The 16844-nt window shown below is 34.7% G+C and overlaps 1 protein-coding gene across 1 annotated transcript in view; it reads left to right on the top strand.

Annotated features, from left to right (window-relative positions):
- NAF1 (nuclear assembly factor 1 ribonucleoprotein) overlaps positions 1–16844 on the top strand; it is a 38274-nt gene that overhangs the window by 8047 nt on the left and 13383 nt on the right. The window contains 2 exon segments of the mRNA XM_027600432.2: positions 9626–9719; positions 12807–12889. Of these exon segments, the coding sequence (XP_027456233.2) occupies positions 9626–9719; positions 12807–12889 (177 nt within the window).

Genomic DNA, 16844 nt, shown 5'->3' with positions numbered 1-16844 from the left:
ACTTTATAAATTTTGCCCTAAATGCAGGCCTCTTTCAACTTCAGCATTTTGTGACTCTAAATGTATTTGAAATTAACATTGTATCATAGAATACTGAAGACACTTTTTAACATCCTTTTCAAAATGTTTGATATTTACGAAATGGCTTATGTACTTGAGAGGAGATATTTTTAAATTAATACTTGGTGCTCTTTAAAAATAGTGCTCAGATTTTTTAAAAAATTAAAATTTTGTGCTTCATTATAGAAAATTATTTTAGTAGAACTTATAGCCAACAGAAATGATCCCTTAAACTTCAGATAAATAGTGTTTTCAGTAAAGTAATAAGCATGTATGTTCTCTGTGTGTATATATGGTTATTACACACAAGCATTCCATTTATTAGATTCCCCCATTCCTCAGTAGATTTTAGTAAGTTCTGATTGCTTTAGAGGATAGAGACAAATGTCTGTTAAAAGGGAATCTAGCTAGAGAGTGAGCATACGCACTTTTGCTAAAAGCAAAGTGACACCAGGAAGTTAATGATTGAAAGCGAGATGAGTGGTAGTGGACTTACAAAGTTGTAGGATTGAGTGGAAGAGGAGATAGCTAACAGTGCAAGGGTCAAGGAAGTCCTCCTAGATTGCAGGATGGGTAGGACAGGTATAGAAAGGTGATGGGTGAAGAGAATCTGAACTTTCCCACTGACAGATAAGAGTCTGTTGCATGACAGTTGTATTCCCAGTGTTGGTTACATAGTAGGAACTCAGGGAGTGTTTCTTTGTTCATTTGCTTATCATCCATACACCTGATGTTGTCACTTCCAAAATGGGCACTTTTTCATTTTGAAATTTGGGACTAATAATTGTTGATATTTTACAGTAATTTGGTAGTGGTTTTATCTTCATGATATATAAAGTCAGTGTCTTAGATTTGATGAAATATGGACTCCTCAGTTAACATAAAAGATAATGCTTAGAATTATATCATTGAAGGTTTTTTCTTACTGAGATGGATTATAATTTTATTTTAATGTGAGTCAACTTTTGAAGATACTCTTATGAACTTTGTTTCTGACAGTAGTTTTAGAGAAAAACAGGGTAAGAACACAGTATTTATTTAAAAAGAAAAATATAAAAACACTGCAAAGGAGTGTTGGTTTTCATTTTTTTAGATGAAAATATTTAATGGGCTAGTCTCAATCTTAAGTTTAGTGTCATACACAACAGGGTAATTAAGAAGGGCAATTAAAGTGTATTGAGTTCCATGGAACATTGTAAAAGTACTTTTGTTACGTTGATGAATTAGACTAAATGTTATGTGTGGTCTTAGTTACCACACAGGGTACAGACCTAATCCATTCTTTTTTCCAATATGTTTTACCAACTATAGGGGAAAAAAAAAAAAAGTTTCCAATCATGGCTCTCAGTACTCCAGGGATTGGATCCTACTTTCCAACCATATCTGAAAAGTGAAGGCTCACCTAATAGCATCAGGTAATTGGCTGCCACATGCATGTCCTCTATTCTTGGGTAATATAAGGAAAGTGGTCAGATAATTTTATTCCACTTTTCCTCACTTTTTAAAAATTTTCCCCAGTCTAGCACCATGAAAGGGTTAGTTGCCATTTGTAATGTTTGATTCCTTTCCCATTATTCCCTGCTGCCCTTTTTCTAGATTTGTGAGTGAAAACCCAAATCAAAGTTCTTTAGATAATTTTCCTCAGAAAATCATAAATTACTGATTTTTTTTTTCTTGCCCAATAACAAGTCTTCAAAGAACTAGAGAAGGCAAGGTCATTGTAATGTACAAAGGTCATCTTCTCAGAGGGCCATTTTTGACCCATTAGCTCCTTCCATTTTTGCACTGGAAGTCTTAGACATCCATTTTTTTTTTTTTTTTTAACTAGTGTGTCTACAGTTTAATTTTTTAATAGGGGAGATTTTTAATATTATGTGGTACTCAACTGAACAATCTTGTAGGCCATACAGATGTTCAGGAATCAGAATATAATAATATTTTTGTAACACAAACAATAATTGCTCTTTCATGGATATTCCAGAAGTATAGGTAGGACCATGCATTTATTTAATGCCATAGTTAGGGTATCTGTTATCCAGAATTATAGTAATTGTGTTTGAGGCTGGCATATAATTTCTATCTTAATGTGCTGTCTTTTTGATTACATGCAGTTAAACATTTTTAAAATTGTATTAGCCATTTGCATGAAATACTCAGAACTTTTGCTCAGTTTTCTCACTATTTAGAGATAAGAAAACTGATTCCCAGAAGGAAAGTGATTTGCCTGAGGTAGTATTTAAGTAGGGGAGAGCAGAGTAACAGGAACTAGTAACAGGTAGATTTTAGTCTGCTGTATTTTTAGTGCTTGTGTAGACGTCCATACATAGCGACATTAGAATTTGGTCATTTGAACTTCCTTGATTATTTGGTTTCTGAATAATGTAGTGTATTTTGTCATGGTAATAGATTGTATCATCATGTAAGCTTTCTTAAATTGCATATGCTTGGGCCATATTATCTTTTAATAGAGCCTTTGACTTGGAACTGTAGATTGTAGGAAATACGTGATTGAATTTCTTTAGTATGGTGAATTTTAGTAGTTCATTGCCAAATGGTATTATGTATCTGGGGATTTTTATTTCCATGTGGCCTTTTCTTTTGCTAATGATGTGAATGAGGTATTTTTCTTCCTTTCCTTGCCTGTTCTTTGTTATTACAGATAACATTTGTTTTGAGTCAGTAAGCATAATATAAACTTTATTTAAATGATAGCTGGATATTTATCTCTAGCTGTATATACTGTACACCCAAGAAAGGTTTTAGTTTCTTTTTAATTTGGGAGAAGTAACAGTGGTAAAAATAGAGATTTATCACAAATCTTTGTTTCCCAGGTAAAGTTTTCAGGTTATCATTAAGACTTCATAACAGTATGGTGTATGCTGTTTTAATGTGGCCTTAAAATTATATCTGTATTAATGGCCGAAAATAGAGTGGTGCTATTAATACTTGGGTGTATGTTTTGTAAGGGAGGGCTTTTGGGATGTACGAGAATGTAAAGCAGTGCTGTTCAGTAGAGCTTCCTGCAATGGGGGAAATATTCTATATCCACACTGTGTTAATACTGTAGCAGTTGAGCATATGAAATGTGGCTAGTCCAATCAAACACTGCATTTTAAATTTTACCTAATTTTCATTAATGAAATTTAAATAATCAAATGTAGGTAGTGTCTGGTATTGGATAAACAGAATAAAAGGAGCCTTTCTTACCCACTTATCCATGTTTCCATGAGGGTTATAGGGTAATCCAGGCTCATACTTTAATCTTCCTTACTTGCAGTAAATAGCCTTCTTGTCTTTTATTTTCAGGACACTTGGATTTTGCTTATGTGATGGAGAAGGTCTTTCTTATCCCAGGTTTTCCTCATCAACTCTAACTTAAGTGTTTTAGTTTTATCAGTATGCCTTTTACTTCTAATTCTTTAGATTCTATGTGTTCTGTCAAGAGTGGTAATGTCCTTCAGTGTGTGTTCTGGCTACTCTTTTTTTCTTATTGGAGTTTGTTTTTCCTCTTTGCTGTAACACATCCTTTCCCCACTCATGGAAAAGTAAAGTGATGGATTTTTATTTCTTGAAAGGAGATTATGCGACTGAGCAGATTTATTTGTTATCTTACCGGGAACAGCTGCTGAACAGCTGCTATGTAATCAGGGAGCCAGGTGTCAGTCTAATAATTGTAATAATGTTTGCTGCTGCAAATCTGACGTATCTATGCATTAGTCCTGGGCAATGAAGCTTCCTTAGAAGCCTGCCTTTTTAACTTTCATTCTTTAAGGATTCTCTTGAATTCTGGGAATTACATTTTCATTATCTGATTTTGCTCTGATTGAAAAAGACTGTGATCTCTTCCGAGAATTTTGTTTAACCCAGACTGATGAGGTAAGTCATTTAATAAATATATGCTCAGCACCTACTATGTGCTAGTCATTGTTCTGGGTGCTATGGCAATGGGCAAGGCTGACCAAATCCTGTTTATTGTTGGATTTATTGTATAGTTAGGGAAATGGACTTTAAGCAAGAAAACACATAGGATGTTAGACAGTAGTATGTTTACAAAAAAGAAAATCAGGATAATTTAATAAAGAGGTAACTAGGCTTGGTGGAGGTGCAGTACTTCAGCTTTCATAGGGAAGAGAAAGTAACATTTGACATCCAAATATCAAGACAAGATCATATACTGTCCTGTCTGACATGGCAGTCGAAGGAACTTTCCTTTTAAACCTTCTGAAGTTCTGCCTCTTCAAGCCTGACAAAAATCTTTCTGGAAAGCCCACTGAAAGCATGCTTGTTTAAAAGGGACAAATATATCTCTTCTTCTTTGATCCAACCCTCAAAATGACTGCTATTTTCAAAGCAAATATACTGCTTGACATAACTATACTTTCAAAGGTAAATTCCATAATAGGCTTTTGATCTGGAATTGTACTAGGCTGATTTCATTTCTTTCTTATACGTTTTATGTATAATATATAGTTCTTTATATACCTTTTATGTTCTGCAGAGTATTTGGGATGGAGATTTCGTGCACTTTTTTTTATTAATTAACATAATGTATTATTTGTTTCAGGAATATAGGTCTGTGATTCATCAGTCTTAACACAATTCACAGTGCTCACCACAACACATACCCTCCCCAATATCCATCACCCAACAACCCCTTCCTTTCCACCCCGCTCCACTCCAGCAACCCTCAGTTTGTTTCCTGAGATTGAGTCTCTTATTCTTTTTCTCTCTCTCTGGTTTTGTCTTGTTTCATTTTTTCCTCTCTTCTCCTATGATCCTCTGCCTTGTTTCTCAAATTCCACATATCAGTGGGATCATATGGTAATTGCCTTTCTCTGATTGACTTATTTCGCTTAGCATAATACACTGTAGTTCCGTCCATGTCATTGCAAATGGCGAGATTTCATTTTTTGATGACTGCATAATATTCCTTTGTGTATATATACTACATCTTCTTTATCCATTCATCTGTCATTGGACATCTGGGCTCTTTCCATAGTTTGGCTATTGTGGACATTGCTGCTATAAACATTGGGGATGCACATCACTTTAGGTGTGTTATTATCAAGAGGCAATTTAATGCCTTCATTGGTCTTTTTTAAGGAATGCTTGGGATCACTGAACTGGAATTAGAGGTATGGTGGTGATCACAAGATAACAGTTATCTGTCTGTTTTTTCTCTAAGTTTAGTTCTATGTGAGACAGAGATCCTCCCCATTTGTAGGCAATTTCGTCCTGTTAACACATAGGTTGGAAACAGGATAACAGAAATTAGGGAAGCCTGGCAGACTCTGCTTTTGACCACAAGAGTGGGTCCCTGCATCACTACAAATATTCTAGCATTGTATATCTTCCCCTGTTTTCCTCATCGCTAGATGTGTCTCATAGACATCCTTAGAGGAGGAGGACATCATGATTGCAGCAGACCCTGGAGCTGACCTGCTCAACTTACAGTAAATTATGTTATAATTATCTCAAAAGATGATGAAAAGGCATTAGATGAAATTCAGTAGTCTGATTTAAAAAAACACAAATAGGAACAGAAGTGGGAATAGGCGGTCACTTTTTAAAAAAACCTTTTTAAAAAGAAATTTCAATCAAGAAACATCGTTATGCTTAATATTTGAAACTTGTCTAATAAATAGTCATACATCATGCCCACTATCATTACAATTTCTTGACACTTGATATTCTGGACATACCAATCAATATTACTTGAAAAATGAAAAATATGATACAATAATATTGGAGGAGGAGCAGGACTTATTTTTCGGAAATACATAAAAAAGTCATTAGACCTAAATTTTAGCATGATGCTTTCTTGTGTTCAGATGATACCCTATAAAGGATGCATTTACAGAACAGAAATAAAAGATATTAAATAACTAAGAATTTATAATAGCAAATAAGGTATAAGATGGCTTCAAATAAACCTAAGGACTATTTAGGACCTAAAACAATCTAATTAAGTGTGATTTTAATCAATACTAACAAGACTTATATGACAAGATGGTTTTAAAGTTTGTCTGGTGAAGTAAACATGAGAATAGGAAAATTCCAAGGGGGAAAATATGGATGGAATGCATAGAGGAACTAGCCTTATTCCCAAATATTAAACATGTAATGAAAGGCACAGTTGTTGAAATAGTTTAGTACTGACACTGAAATAGACTAGTAGAACTGAATGGAGATTTCAGTAAAAAAAAAAACCAAATAATATAAGTACATTTAGTATGTGTTAAAATTTATTTTTCATATCAGCAGGGGAAAAGATAGATTATTCTATAACATGTGGGAATAATTGGCCAGTAATACGGATAAAGGTAAAGCCAATCTGTGCCTTGCTTTTATACAAGAATATAATTTATAAATGGTCCAAATATGCAAATATTAGAAATGAAATTGGAGAAGCAATGAAAATGAGTGAATTTATTTATTTATTTTTATTTTAAAAAATTCTTCTTTTTAAAGATTTTATTTATTTGACAGAGAGAGACACAGCGAGAGAGGGAACACAAGCAGGGGGAGAGGGAGAGGGAGAAGCAAGCCTCCCGCTGAGCAGGGAACCCGATGCGGGGCTCGATCCCAGGACCCTGGGACCATGACCTGAGCCGAAGGCAGACGCTTAACCGATTGAGCCACCCAGGTGCCCTAAAAAAGTTTTTTTTTTTTAAAGATTTTATTATTTATTTGACAGAGAGAGACACAGTGAGAGAGGGAACACAACAGGGGGAGTGGGAGAGGGAGAAGCAGGCTTCCCGTGGAGCAGGGAGCCCGATGTGGGGCTCGATCCCGGGACCCTGGAACCATGACCTGAACCGAAGGCAGACGCTTAACGACTGAGCCACCCAGGCCCCCAGTATGAGTGAATTTAAAAAGTGATTTTCGTATAGGGAAGGTCTTTCTGTGACATAAGTCTCAAAAGCCAAAAAAAAAGAAAAGCTTGATATATTTGACTACATAAAAATTAAAATGCTGCAGTTCATTAAGCAACTTAAATACTAAAAACCATTCTGGGAGGAAAGGGAGTGGGTATTTTCTTCGTATTTGATAAAGGGTGAATGTTCTTTAAACGAAAGTTCTCTTATAAATTAATAAAAAGATAAACTCTTTGAAAGAGAAATGTGTAAAATATACAAACAATTCATAAACACAATTGGATAATCCAGGAAACATGCAAGGATGCAGTCTTCCTGATTAATGAAGAAATTAAAATAAAAGCATGATGCTATTTTATATTGTAGACCTATCACACTGGCAGAGATTTAGTTTGCTTCTCAGTGATGGCATGAATGTGAGAAAATCTCTCATCATTTGTGGAATTGTTAATTGACGGAACCTTTTTGAAAAGAAACTTGGCAGTCTCTGTCAAAAGTGTTGGTATCTTTGGATCTAGCAGTTCCACTTACAGGGATTTATCACAGGAGTTACATGAAGATGTATGTGAAGGATAGTTCATTTTATCATTGTATGTAATGATAAAAATTAAAAAGAAGCAGATGTTTTATCAGGTAATTGGTGTTAAGTTACAGTTGTATAGTGATATACTATAAGAATGTTTAAAAAATTAGATGTTTTGGTGTAGAAAGATGTACAAAATATGATAGATAAAAAGGATAACTTGCATTATAATGTGAATATAAGTAAAACATTTTACAATTAGAAATGTAACATTTATATCTGCATGGTAGATGTATTTAAAGGATAAACTGTTAGCTCTCTGTGGAGAGGGATTGGGAGGTTGAAAGTAATCGGGAATTTTTGCTTTTTACTCTGAGTCCTTCGGTACTACTAATTTTTTTTTCTTCTTTAAAAAACAGGAGCATGTATTTTATATTTTAAAGTTAAAAGAAATCAAAACAGTATCAGAATTTGGGCCTATACCAAAACATAATTATATTGCATGGACCTTAATTCCTCTTAATAGAAAATACAAAACAGGAGCTTTTCATTCTGTGGCCAAATAGCATTTATTTATTTGAGAATAACATTGATTTTGTGTTCTAAGTGTTAACAGGATTTGGTTTACCCTCTTCCTCAGTTCAGAGGTTTTCCCAAAAGATCTAACAGCACTTTTAGAGACTTCCTTTTCCTTTGTTCTACCTACGTGATCCTGACTTAATTTAACCAGTGGGCTCTATTGCAGTTCAAAAGTACGAAAAGTTTTTACTCTAGATTTAACTGTGATTTGGTTAGTCAGTGGGGGAGATTACAGATTTCATCACTACATACTTCTGCATTAGAAAATGCCATTTGCTACTTATAAGAGCTACTGCACCCCCCTCCCAGAAGCAGAAGGCAGTGTGATTTGCTCTCTGAAATATCAGGAAAGCCCTCCTGTCTGCAGTCTCCCAACATTATAGTTCTCTATTCTTGTATTTAACTGGGTATGGGATTTCTTTTGCTAAGAGCTTCTTAACAAGGCTATCCCATGTCACATGTTCTTTACCAGTTCTAAGAACTGTACTCCCTTCTCTATTCTAATACGCATATGGGCCACTTTCAAACCATGGTCTTGCCAAGAAAAACTATCCATATTTAATATGCAAAAATGACAAGTAGTTGTCCTTTCCCTAAAAGTACTCAGAAAAATTCTGACATAAAACAATCATTTCCTCACGACACCATCCAGACTAACCGTGCAGAGGTTAAGTCTTCTGTGTGAAGTTGGTTGAGACCTTTAATACGGTTGTTCGTAAGTTATTCTTGATCAGAAAATAGCATCTCCCAGAAGCAAGTTATACTTTAACTCTGGTTATATGGTTTATTAAAAACCTTGTTTGAGTCCCTGAAGAGGAAAATGATTACCCATGATCCGTTCATCTGTAATACACTGTATTGTTTAGGCTTTTCCCATCTTTTTCAACATTTCTTCAGAAGTTCTCTTTCTCCTCCCAAACCAACTTCTAACATACACTTTCAAGCCTTCTTAAGGAAGAACTTCCTTCTAAAAGTTAATTGTGGTCTTTTGGCAAAGGTCAAAAATAGAAAATTCTGTTTAGTTTAAAGGCTAAGGTCAGTTTTATTCTTAGATTTCTCTTCAACTTCGTCTCTACTTCAACATCTAGTTTCTATAGCAACTGAGGTATAGTTAGTAGCTGGGTCAGAAAAGAGGAATTTTTAACGTAAAGGAATTTGGATTTTAACATAGAGAAAGAACATACTAGGCAACACTTCACAGCTTTTCCGGGTGGAGCCTATGTTCTGTTTCCCAGGAATTCTAGATTCTTTTTCCTGAAGAAGCTAGACATTTACTCTTTTTCAAACAGTGCCAGAAAAGATTGCTGTTTCTCTTTTCAAAAGTATGGTTGGAAAAATCTAGGTATTTTTGTCCATATTCTTAGTCTAGCTGGATTCAAGTATAGATGCTGTTGCATCACTCGTGGGGAGATATTGGAAGTAGAAGAAATACTGTCAGACACTAAAAAGGATAACATCAAAGAGATGGTATAAGTGCTTAATGTTATATTTTCAGAAATGTTTATAGTACTTTAAATGGAAATGATGTCCTATTTTTTTTAGTTGTTGAAGCTGGAGGAAGATCAATGCTTTTTTTATATTATAGGAACTACCTTCTGTTGAAGAACTCACTATTATTCTGCCTGAAGATATTGAATTAAAGCCTCTTGGGATGGTTTCAAGTATTATTGAGCAATTAGGTATGTAAATAATTTTTGAATAAAATAACTTATATCCAAGTATGCATTCATCAAATCAAAGACTTTATGACTAGTGCATTTTCTGTGAAATATTAATACTTCATTTTATAGTTAGTAAGTTTGAATAGATAAATTCATTTTTTACTTATATACATAACTCATAAATGCTGTGTCTTTTTTAAAATTTGAAGTCTGCTTTTACTGACATTTCTCCAGAATTTTCTTTGATTTGGTATATTCGTTTTTTATTGCTATTAAGTTGCTACAAATTTAGTGGCTTTAAACAACACAAATTTATTCTTTTATAGTTCTGTAGAACAGAAGTCTGATATGGGTCTCACTGGGCTAAAATCAAGAGGTCTGTCAGGACTGAGTTCCTTTCTGAAGGCTTTAGGGGAGAATTCATTTCCTTGTCCCTTTCAGCTTCTAGAGGCTTCCTGTATTCCTTGGCTTATGGTCTCCTTCCTTCATCCTCAAAGCCAGTAGTATACCTTGTCTGTAACCCTTCTCCCTTCATCACATCTCTCCCTGACCAAAGCTTGGAAAGATTATTTGCTTTGAAGGACTCCATAGGTTGGGCCTACATGCATAATCCAGAATAATCTCCCCATCTCAAGGTCCTTAACCTTAATCACATCTGCAAAATCCTTTTTTTTTCTTTTTAATGTAAGGTAACGTATTTATAGGTTCAGGGATTAGGGTATAGGTGTCTTTTGGTGGGGGGAACATTATTCTGCCTACTGCCTTTGATTTTTATTTTAGAAACATGTAAATTAGAAAGTTCTGTGATTTAATATCATGAAATATAAAGTTGTTGGTTTTAAGAGAACTAGATATTATAGATTTCTTTTAGCCCCAGGTTGTGAGGTAGGTACTAAAGGCCTTAAAGTTCACGTAGCTACCATTAGCTCTCATATCTCATAGTAAGATCCATCTGAAAGTAGAACTCAGAGTTGACAAAGTCAAAGGATATTTGAACTGGATAAAAGACCTAGATTATCCACTGGCCCTCTTAGTTTATAGGACTTAAGGGGCACAGAAAAACCCAACTCACTTGCCCTTATGATTAGTTGTATAATGGGTCAGTGGTAGAAATTGGACTTTTGACCTTTTTCTAACTGTCCATACCAATATTTTGAAAAGTTTATACTTATATAATTTTGTACTTTTGCAATTTATTAGTCAAAATTCTGATTAAAGTGAAACATTTATTTATTTTTACAAAAATCATGATTATTAAAACTCTTTACCTGATTCTTGAGTCATTACATTTATTAGTATTTGAGTTATCTTATGGCATTTAATAATATGCATAAATAAGTTAAATAAGTAATCATTTGATTACATAGTGTGAGTTGAGCATTTATTAGACTTGATGTATATCGAAAAAAATAAAGGTCAAAATGTTCATCAAGAAAAAAATGTGAACTATACAATATGCATAAGATAATGCTTTTTAAAGATATTGTTTTTACTAGCATACCGTAATAGACTAACAAAATTCTCAAGCTGCTAGGAATAAAGATTGACTGAAAATCAGCACCTGCTACCCTGTTTTGAGAGCCTAAAATATCTAACATGATTTGGACCAAATTACAAAAGAGAAAATAAAATAAATATTAATACATGAAGCAGAAAATATGTGAGTTCAAATAAGAACCCCAGGAGAAAAAGGGAGGGTTTGGCTTTGTACTCTGCAGTGGTTCCACAAGTTGTGCTGGCTTGTTTTTCTTTCTCTCTCTTACTTAATTTGGAAAATATAAGAGGCTAGTTAAATATCCACCTAGGTAGAAGTAGAGAGATTTCATGAATTTAAGGATCATGTACTAGAAGATACTTTGACTATTGATAGCTTTGGAAATTTTTATCAATGTATGGTACAAACTTAAGGTTGATTTGTATCCAGCTACCTGCAACTGCCACCTAGAATCATAATAAAAAAAGAATGGGTTTTTTAGGCTGTGGAAACACAGTCAGTAGTTGTGTTGCTAAAGGAAGAGCATTGGAACTAGGGATCTAGGTTATTCTAGGTTCTGGTGATGACTTGGTCTGGAATTGGCCATGTGGTAATGTTAATCTCTTAAGTCCTGGTTTTTCATCTTTCTATAAAATGAGGGAATTGAATTAGGTGATCTTTTATTTTCATGTAATTTGATTCTTGGGAAGGGGATTAGGGAGGATAAATGATTGAAAATGAATGCTGTAAGTGCTCACTATCATTATTAATCCTTACTCATCATCTTTGTTCCAGAAACAGATCTAACTCAGAAAATGTTGACCTCTGATCTATTACTCCACATGTATGTTCAGAACTTAGAAGCACTAACTGTTGGAATTAATTGGATACAGTTGAAATTTTTAAAATAAGTTTTAATAATCTGAACTGACATTTCATTTCTCAAGTGGACATGGCATTATCTGTATAATGTGGCAAATATTCTTGCTTGTTTCTCTAATATTCTTAGAGCCTATTGTTTGTTTTCTCTCTTTGCTATGGTAGCTTGGTGTTTTAACATTTGTGGCCCATACAGGAATTGGAGATTATGATAGACGAGTTGGATAATGCTGTTGCATTTTGAGAGGGAGAATGATAACAATTACTGTGAGTTCTATCATCTTTCTCTATTCAGAGGAAGATGCTTTTGGGAAGTCTTTAGCTTTTTCATAGATCAGTAAGTACTCAGTGCTTTCTAGAAAAGAATTTCTAGAGTGAGGAAGAAGACTAATTTTTCCTAAAACAGGAGTTTTGTGACTAAATGTGATTATACCTTTTTTGGGTAAAAATTGCTTGGGAAAATGTACATGACTTAAATTTATTGACTTTTTAGTGAGTGATACAAATTTTCTGTGAGAATTTTTACTTTTTGTTTCTTAGAGTTGTAGCTTTTGTATTAAATAAAAATATGTAGATTCCATTTCCTTGTGCCACTTGATTGTAGACTGTTGTTTTAAGAGGAATAGTTACTGAGGTATATTATCTCACCTTAAATTTCATTTTAAATTATGTTGGAGTTAAAAATTCCCACTTAAATTTTACATTATCTTCTGCTTAAATCTTGGAATAATCTCCTTTGTTTCATTTTTCAGTAATAATTGAATCTGTGACTAACCTACCTCCGGTTAATGAGGAAACTGTAATTTTTAAAAGCGATCGACAGGCAGCAGGAAAGGTTTGTAAAAAAAAAAAAAATATTCAAATCTTACAGTTATTCTGTTTCTTTGTTGATTGGTTTTTCTGACTTTCCCTATCTGTCCTAAAGAGAATTTATTAATTTTAGTAGATGAGCAGTCTAGAGTTCTGAAGTGTTAGTTTATTCTTGATTTTTTTCAATACTTCGTGTCTGTTGGTATATAATTTTTTCCTGTTTGTCAGGTAACTTGTGAAGTAGTGGGTCTGTATTCATATTGAATATCTCCAGGTACTCAAAGTTGAGTGCAGCAAACTTTCTACAGTGTAGTAGTTCTTAACCTTTTTTTTGGTTTGTGAGTCCCTTTGAGTTGGGGCTTTCAAAACTTTTTAGACTTTGGCTTCCTCAGGTGAAATCTTTAGAGTGGTAAAAAGAAAAAGGGGAAAAAGATTTCAACAATAGCTACAAAGTGTCACTGTAAGCACATTCTGGGGAATTAATGAGTATGTGTACTCACCAAAAAGTCAAGTCCCTTATAACATCTTTCGAATGCAACAGTTGGCATGTCCATCTTTAATATGGAAGACTACACATTTTACCCAGTAAATAATGCAATTTTGAGCTGTCGGCAGAGGATGTAAAACCTCTAAGATCAAAAATATAAATACCAACTGGGGCACATGGGTGGCTTAGTAGGTTAAGCATCTGCCTTTGGCTTGGGTCATGACCCCAGGGTCCTGGGATCGAGCGCCACGCCGGACTCCCTGGTCCGCGGAGAGCCTGCTTCTCCCTCTCCCTCTGCCTGCCGCTCTGCCTATCTGTGCTCTCTCTGTCTCTGTCAAATAAGTAAATAAAATCTTTAAAAAAAAATTTATATATATATATATATAAATACCAACCAAGTGTTCCTTTTTTGGCTGTAGGGGTAGTTTTATTCACCTCAGCATTCTCCACTACACAGAGTACAGTGCTTTGTAAATTGTAAGTGCTAAGTAAATGTGTACTGTGTTGAAAACAAATAAAAATAAGAAACCAGCCGCTATCTTTGGGGAAGTCACTTTTTGGGGTTTAGTTTTTCCCAGATAACTAATAGTTGGCTTCCTTTTTGTTCTAGGAGATATAATTAATTTACATCTAATCAGAAAAAAAGCATATCTTTTCAATTATATTATTGGGTCATTCATATAATTTTCCCTTTTATATGCTGTTTCCTACTGTCCAATTCTAACACAGATTAGAAAGAGGTCAGATTTTTATCAGGGTCCTGCCTACCTTGTACCACCTACATACTTTTTTGGTTTTGTTTTTCTTTTTGTTTAGATTTACCAAAGAGAAATGAGTGACTTAGGATGGCAGAGCAATCAGTGACAGAGTTAATTGGAGTCTAGAGCTAATATATTTTGGCAATTCTTGAGAAAGTTGGCGAGGGGAAGAAAGACTATAATGCCTAAAGAATGGTGCTGTACCTTTTTCCCTTTCAGGTACCTAAGCTCAGTCTTTGTTTCAAGTGAGTTCTGTTGGTGCCTTTGTAAGTGGTTAGAGATTGACTAGGGGACTTAACCTTAGAGAAGGTTGAGAGAGAAAAGGGATGGGAAATGAGTCAGTGACTGTGCCGTGAGTAGCTCTCCATGCCCATTGGTATGTATACTACTTTAGGAGAAACCAGTATTCTGCTCTGGTACAAAGGCAAAGCATTTTTCACTCTCCTCCGGAAAGTAGTAGAAGACTGGAGGGGAGAACGGGGAATGGAAACTTATTTCTTGGTTTTCTAACTCATTTGAAACCGACAATTTCCATGATTCCTTTTATTTATGATATTCATGACAGTTGTCTTTTTAAGTAGCTAGCTGAGACAGTTTTAATTTCAGAATACCCAATGCTTTGCTAATTAAAAGCCTCTAAATTCACATTTCTTATATCCCCCAATACAGCTGAACTTTTAGTTCTATAATTGTGACTAATGTTAATATTCAGCTCTTTTGTCATTTGACTTTGAAAGGAGTCAGATAAAAATTTAACATTTATGCCTCTAACTTTAATGTGACATAAGTCTAGAGGGAAAAATTAAATCTGTTTCTAAATTTTACATAGAGAGCTTTGTAAATTCAAGAAGTGACAAGCCTTTAAAAAATATTTGATTATACATCTAAGTGCCTTGACATGATTCCCCAAAATAATGGTGCAGGGGTGGGGAGGGTTGGGACTATCAGTTAAACAAACCAGTGACCAGAAAATGAAATTGAATCTGTTTTAGATCTTACCTATATACTGATTTAGTTTTACCTTCAATGTCAAACCTTTGTACATCTTTTCTTTTCCCTTTACTCTTCAACAATAATAATGAGTCACAGTGATACATATTTTGTGTATCTTTTTAAATTCATTGAAACTCTAAGCAAGTGGAATTATCCCCATTTACTCAAAAATCACAAAGTTTTAAAAAGGAACAAAGTTTGAGTTTACAACCTAGTTAATATTAAGTGCTGCATTTTCCTTCCACCTTCCTCCCCCTTACCCACTGATTTAAGGGAGGTAACCTTGGATTTGTGTTTCAGGCTTTTGCTCTTTAATCCTAATGATGATTAGTTACTCTTGATAAATGATGAATGAATTTTTATTTTGAATGTTTAGCTCTTTATCAGGGGATTTAAAAATTGACCAACCTGTGCAATTTATTATCCCTATATAACATGAATTACTTACTGGTTTTTCATTAGTTTTCAGTGTGTTTGTTAGAGTTGGGCCAGAATTTTTACTGATCTTTTTAAAAAAAGAATATGCTACAATCTTGGTTGGTAGTATGTTGATTTTCTGGAAGTCTGTATTATTTTGATACAGTGGTTTATTTTCTCCTCCCTCAGCAACTTGTGAAGTAATAATAACACACAGTGATAAGTGTAGAGTGATTGATAAGAGGTAATTCTGAATGGCTATGAGGGGTTCAATTCCCCCTTTCCCCTTTTGGTAGGTTAGCCAAGAGGTGGCTCAGCTGGAACAACCATAAGGCCTTTGTTGATGGCATTCTTTGAAGGCTGTTCTCAGAGCAGAAGAAGTATGCATATCTTGGCTCTCCATTTGCAGTCTTCCAGCATTATTCCTGGGTCTTTGATCTGTTTCTCGTTACCTGTAGAAACTAGGATTACTTAGTCCCTCTTAGGCTAACCAATAAGTATATAATGTGTGGGGAGAGGGGAGAGTGCAGCTTATTCTCTCTCTTGGAGTGCTCTCTGTGCGTGTCTAGCCAGCTGACTCAGGCTGGCCTCCAGCCGCTAGAACTTTGGCCATGCAGCATACAGAACACCTAAGCCTGGACTATGTTGTGGAATGAGAATTTGGGGGAATGAATTTACTTCTCTGCTTGTCAGTTTTTTTCCTAACAGACCTTATACTGTATCTGTATAATGTGATAGTGGTGTGTGTGTTTGTGATCTCTCTGTGTGACAAGAATCCTTTGAGGTCTTTCAGCAGAAAGATACTGCTTTTGAATAAGAGATGGTAAGTATTATAAGCTAGAGCCAAGTGGAAAGACACTGAAAACTACCTTTCAAATGACAGGGCAAGTATAAAACATTAGTTGGATTAAATTTTTATGAGTATTTCTACGGGATATATACTATTATTTAAAGTATAAGGAAAGCTTCTTGCCTACCTTAAACTAAATGTCTTAGACATTATTATCCTGAGTTTTGTTTCTTACACTGTTGTCTCAGCCATTCCTTCCTTTCCTTTTATCTGTAGTCAGGTAGTTTGGAACTTGCAGAATCCGCAAAGGCAGGTCTGAAGAGTGAGCCAGGATGCAAGGTTTAATGAAACTATGAGATGAAGTGGGCTGGCCCGACCCCTACTTTGTCTGAGGTTGCTCTTCAGAGTTTAGCTCTCAGGTATTAGCCGATCTAAAATCTATACTTTTTAGCTTACAGTAATTTAAAATATTGTTAAACCTTTTTTTCTGTAACTCTGGATTAGCTAAATTGCTTATGTCAACTCAGTCATGTAT

Source organism: Zalophus californianus, chromosome 2, assembly GCF_009762305.2.
Source record: "Zalophus californianus isolate mZalCal1 chromosome 2, mZalCal1.pri.v2, whole genome shotgun sequence".
In the NCBI taxonomy this organism is placed as follows: Eukaryota; Metazoa; Chordata; class Mammalia; order Carnivora; family Otariidae; genus Zalophus; species Zalophus californianus.
Note: the sequence above shows the minus strand (reverse complement) of the source record. Positions and strands in the feature narration are given on the sequence as shown.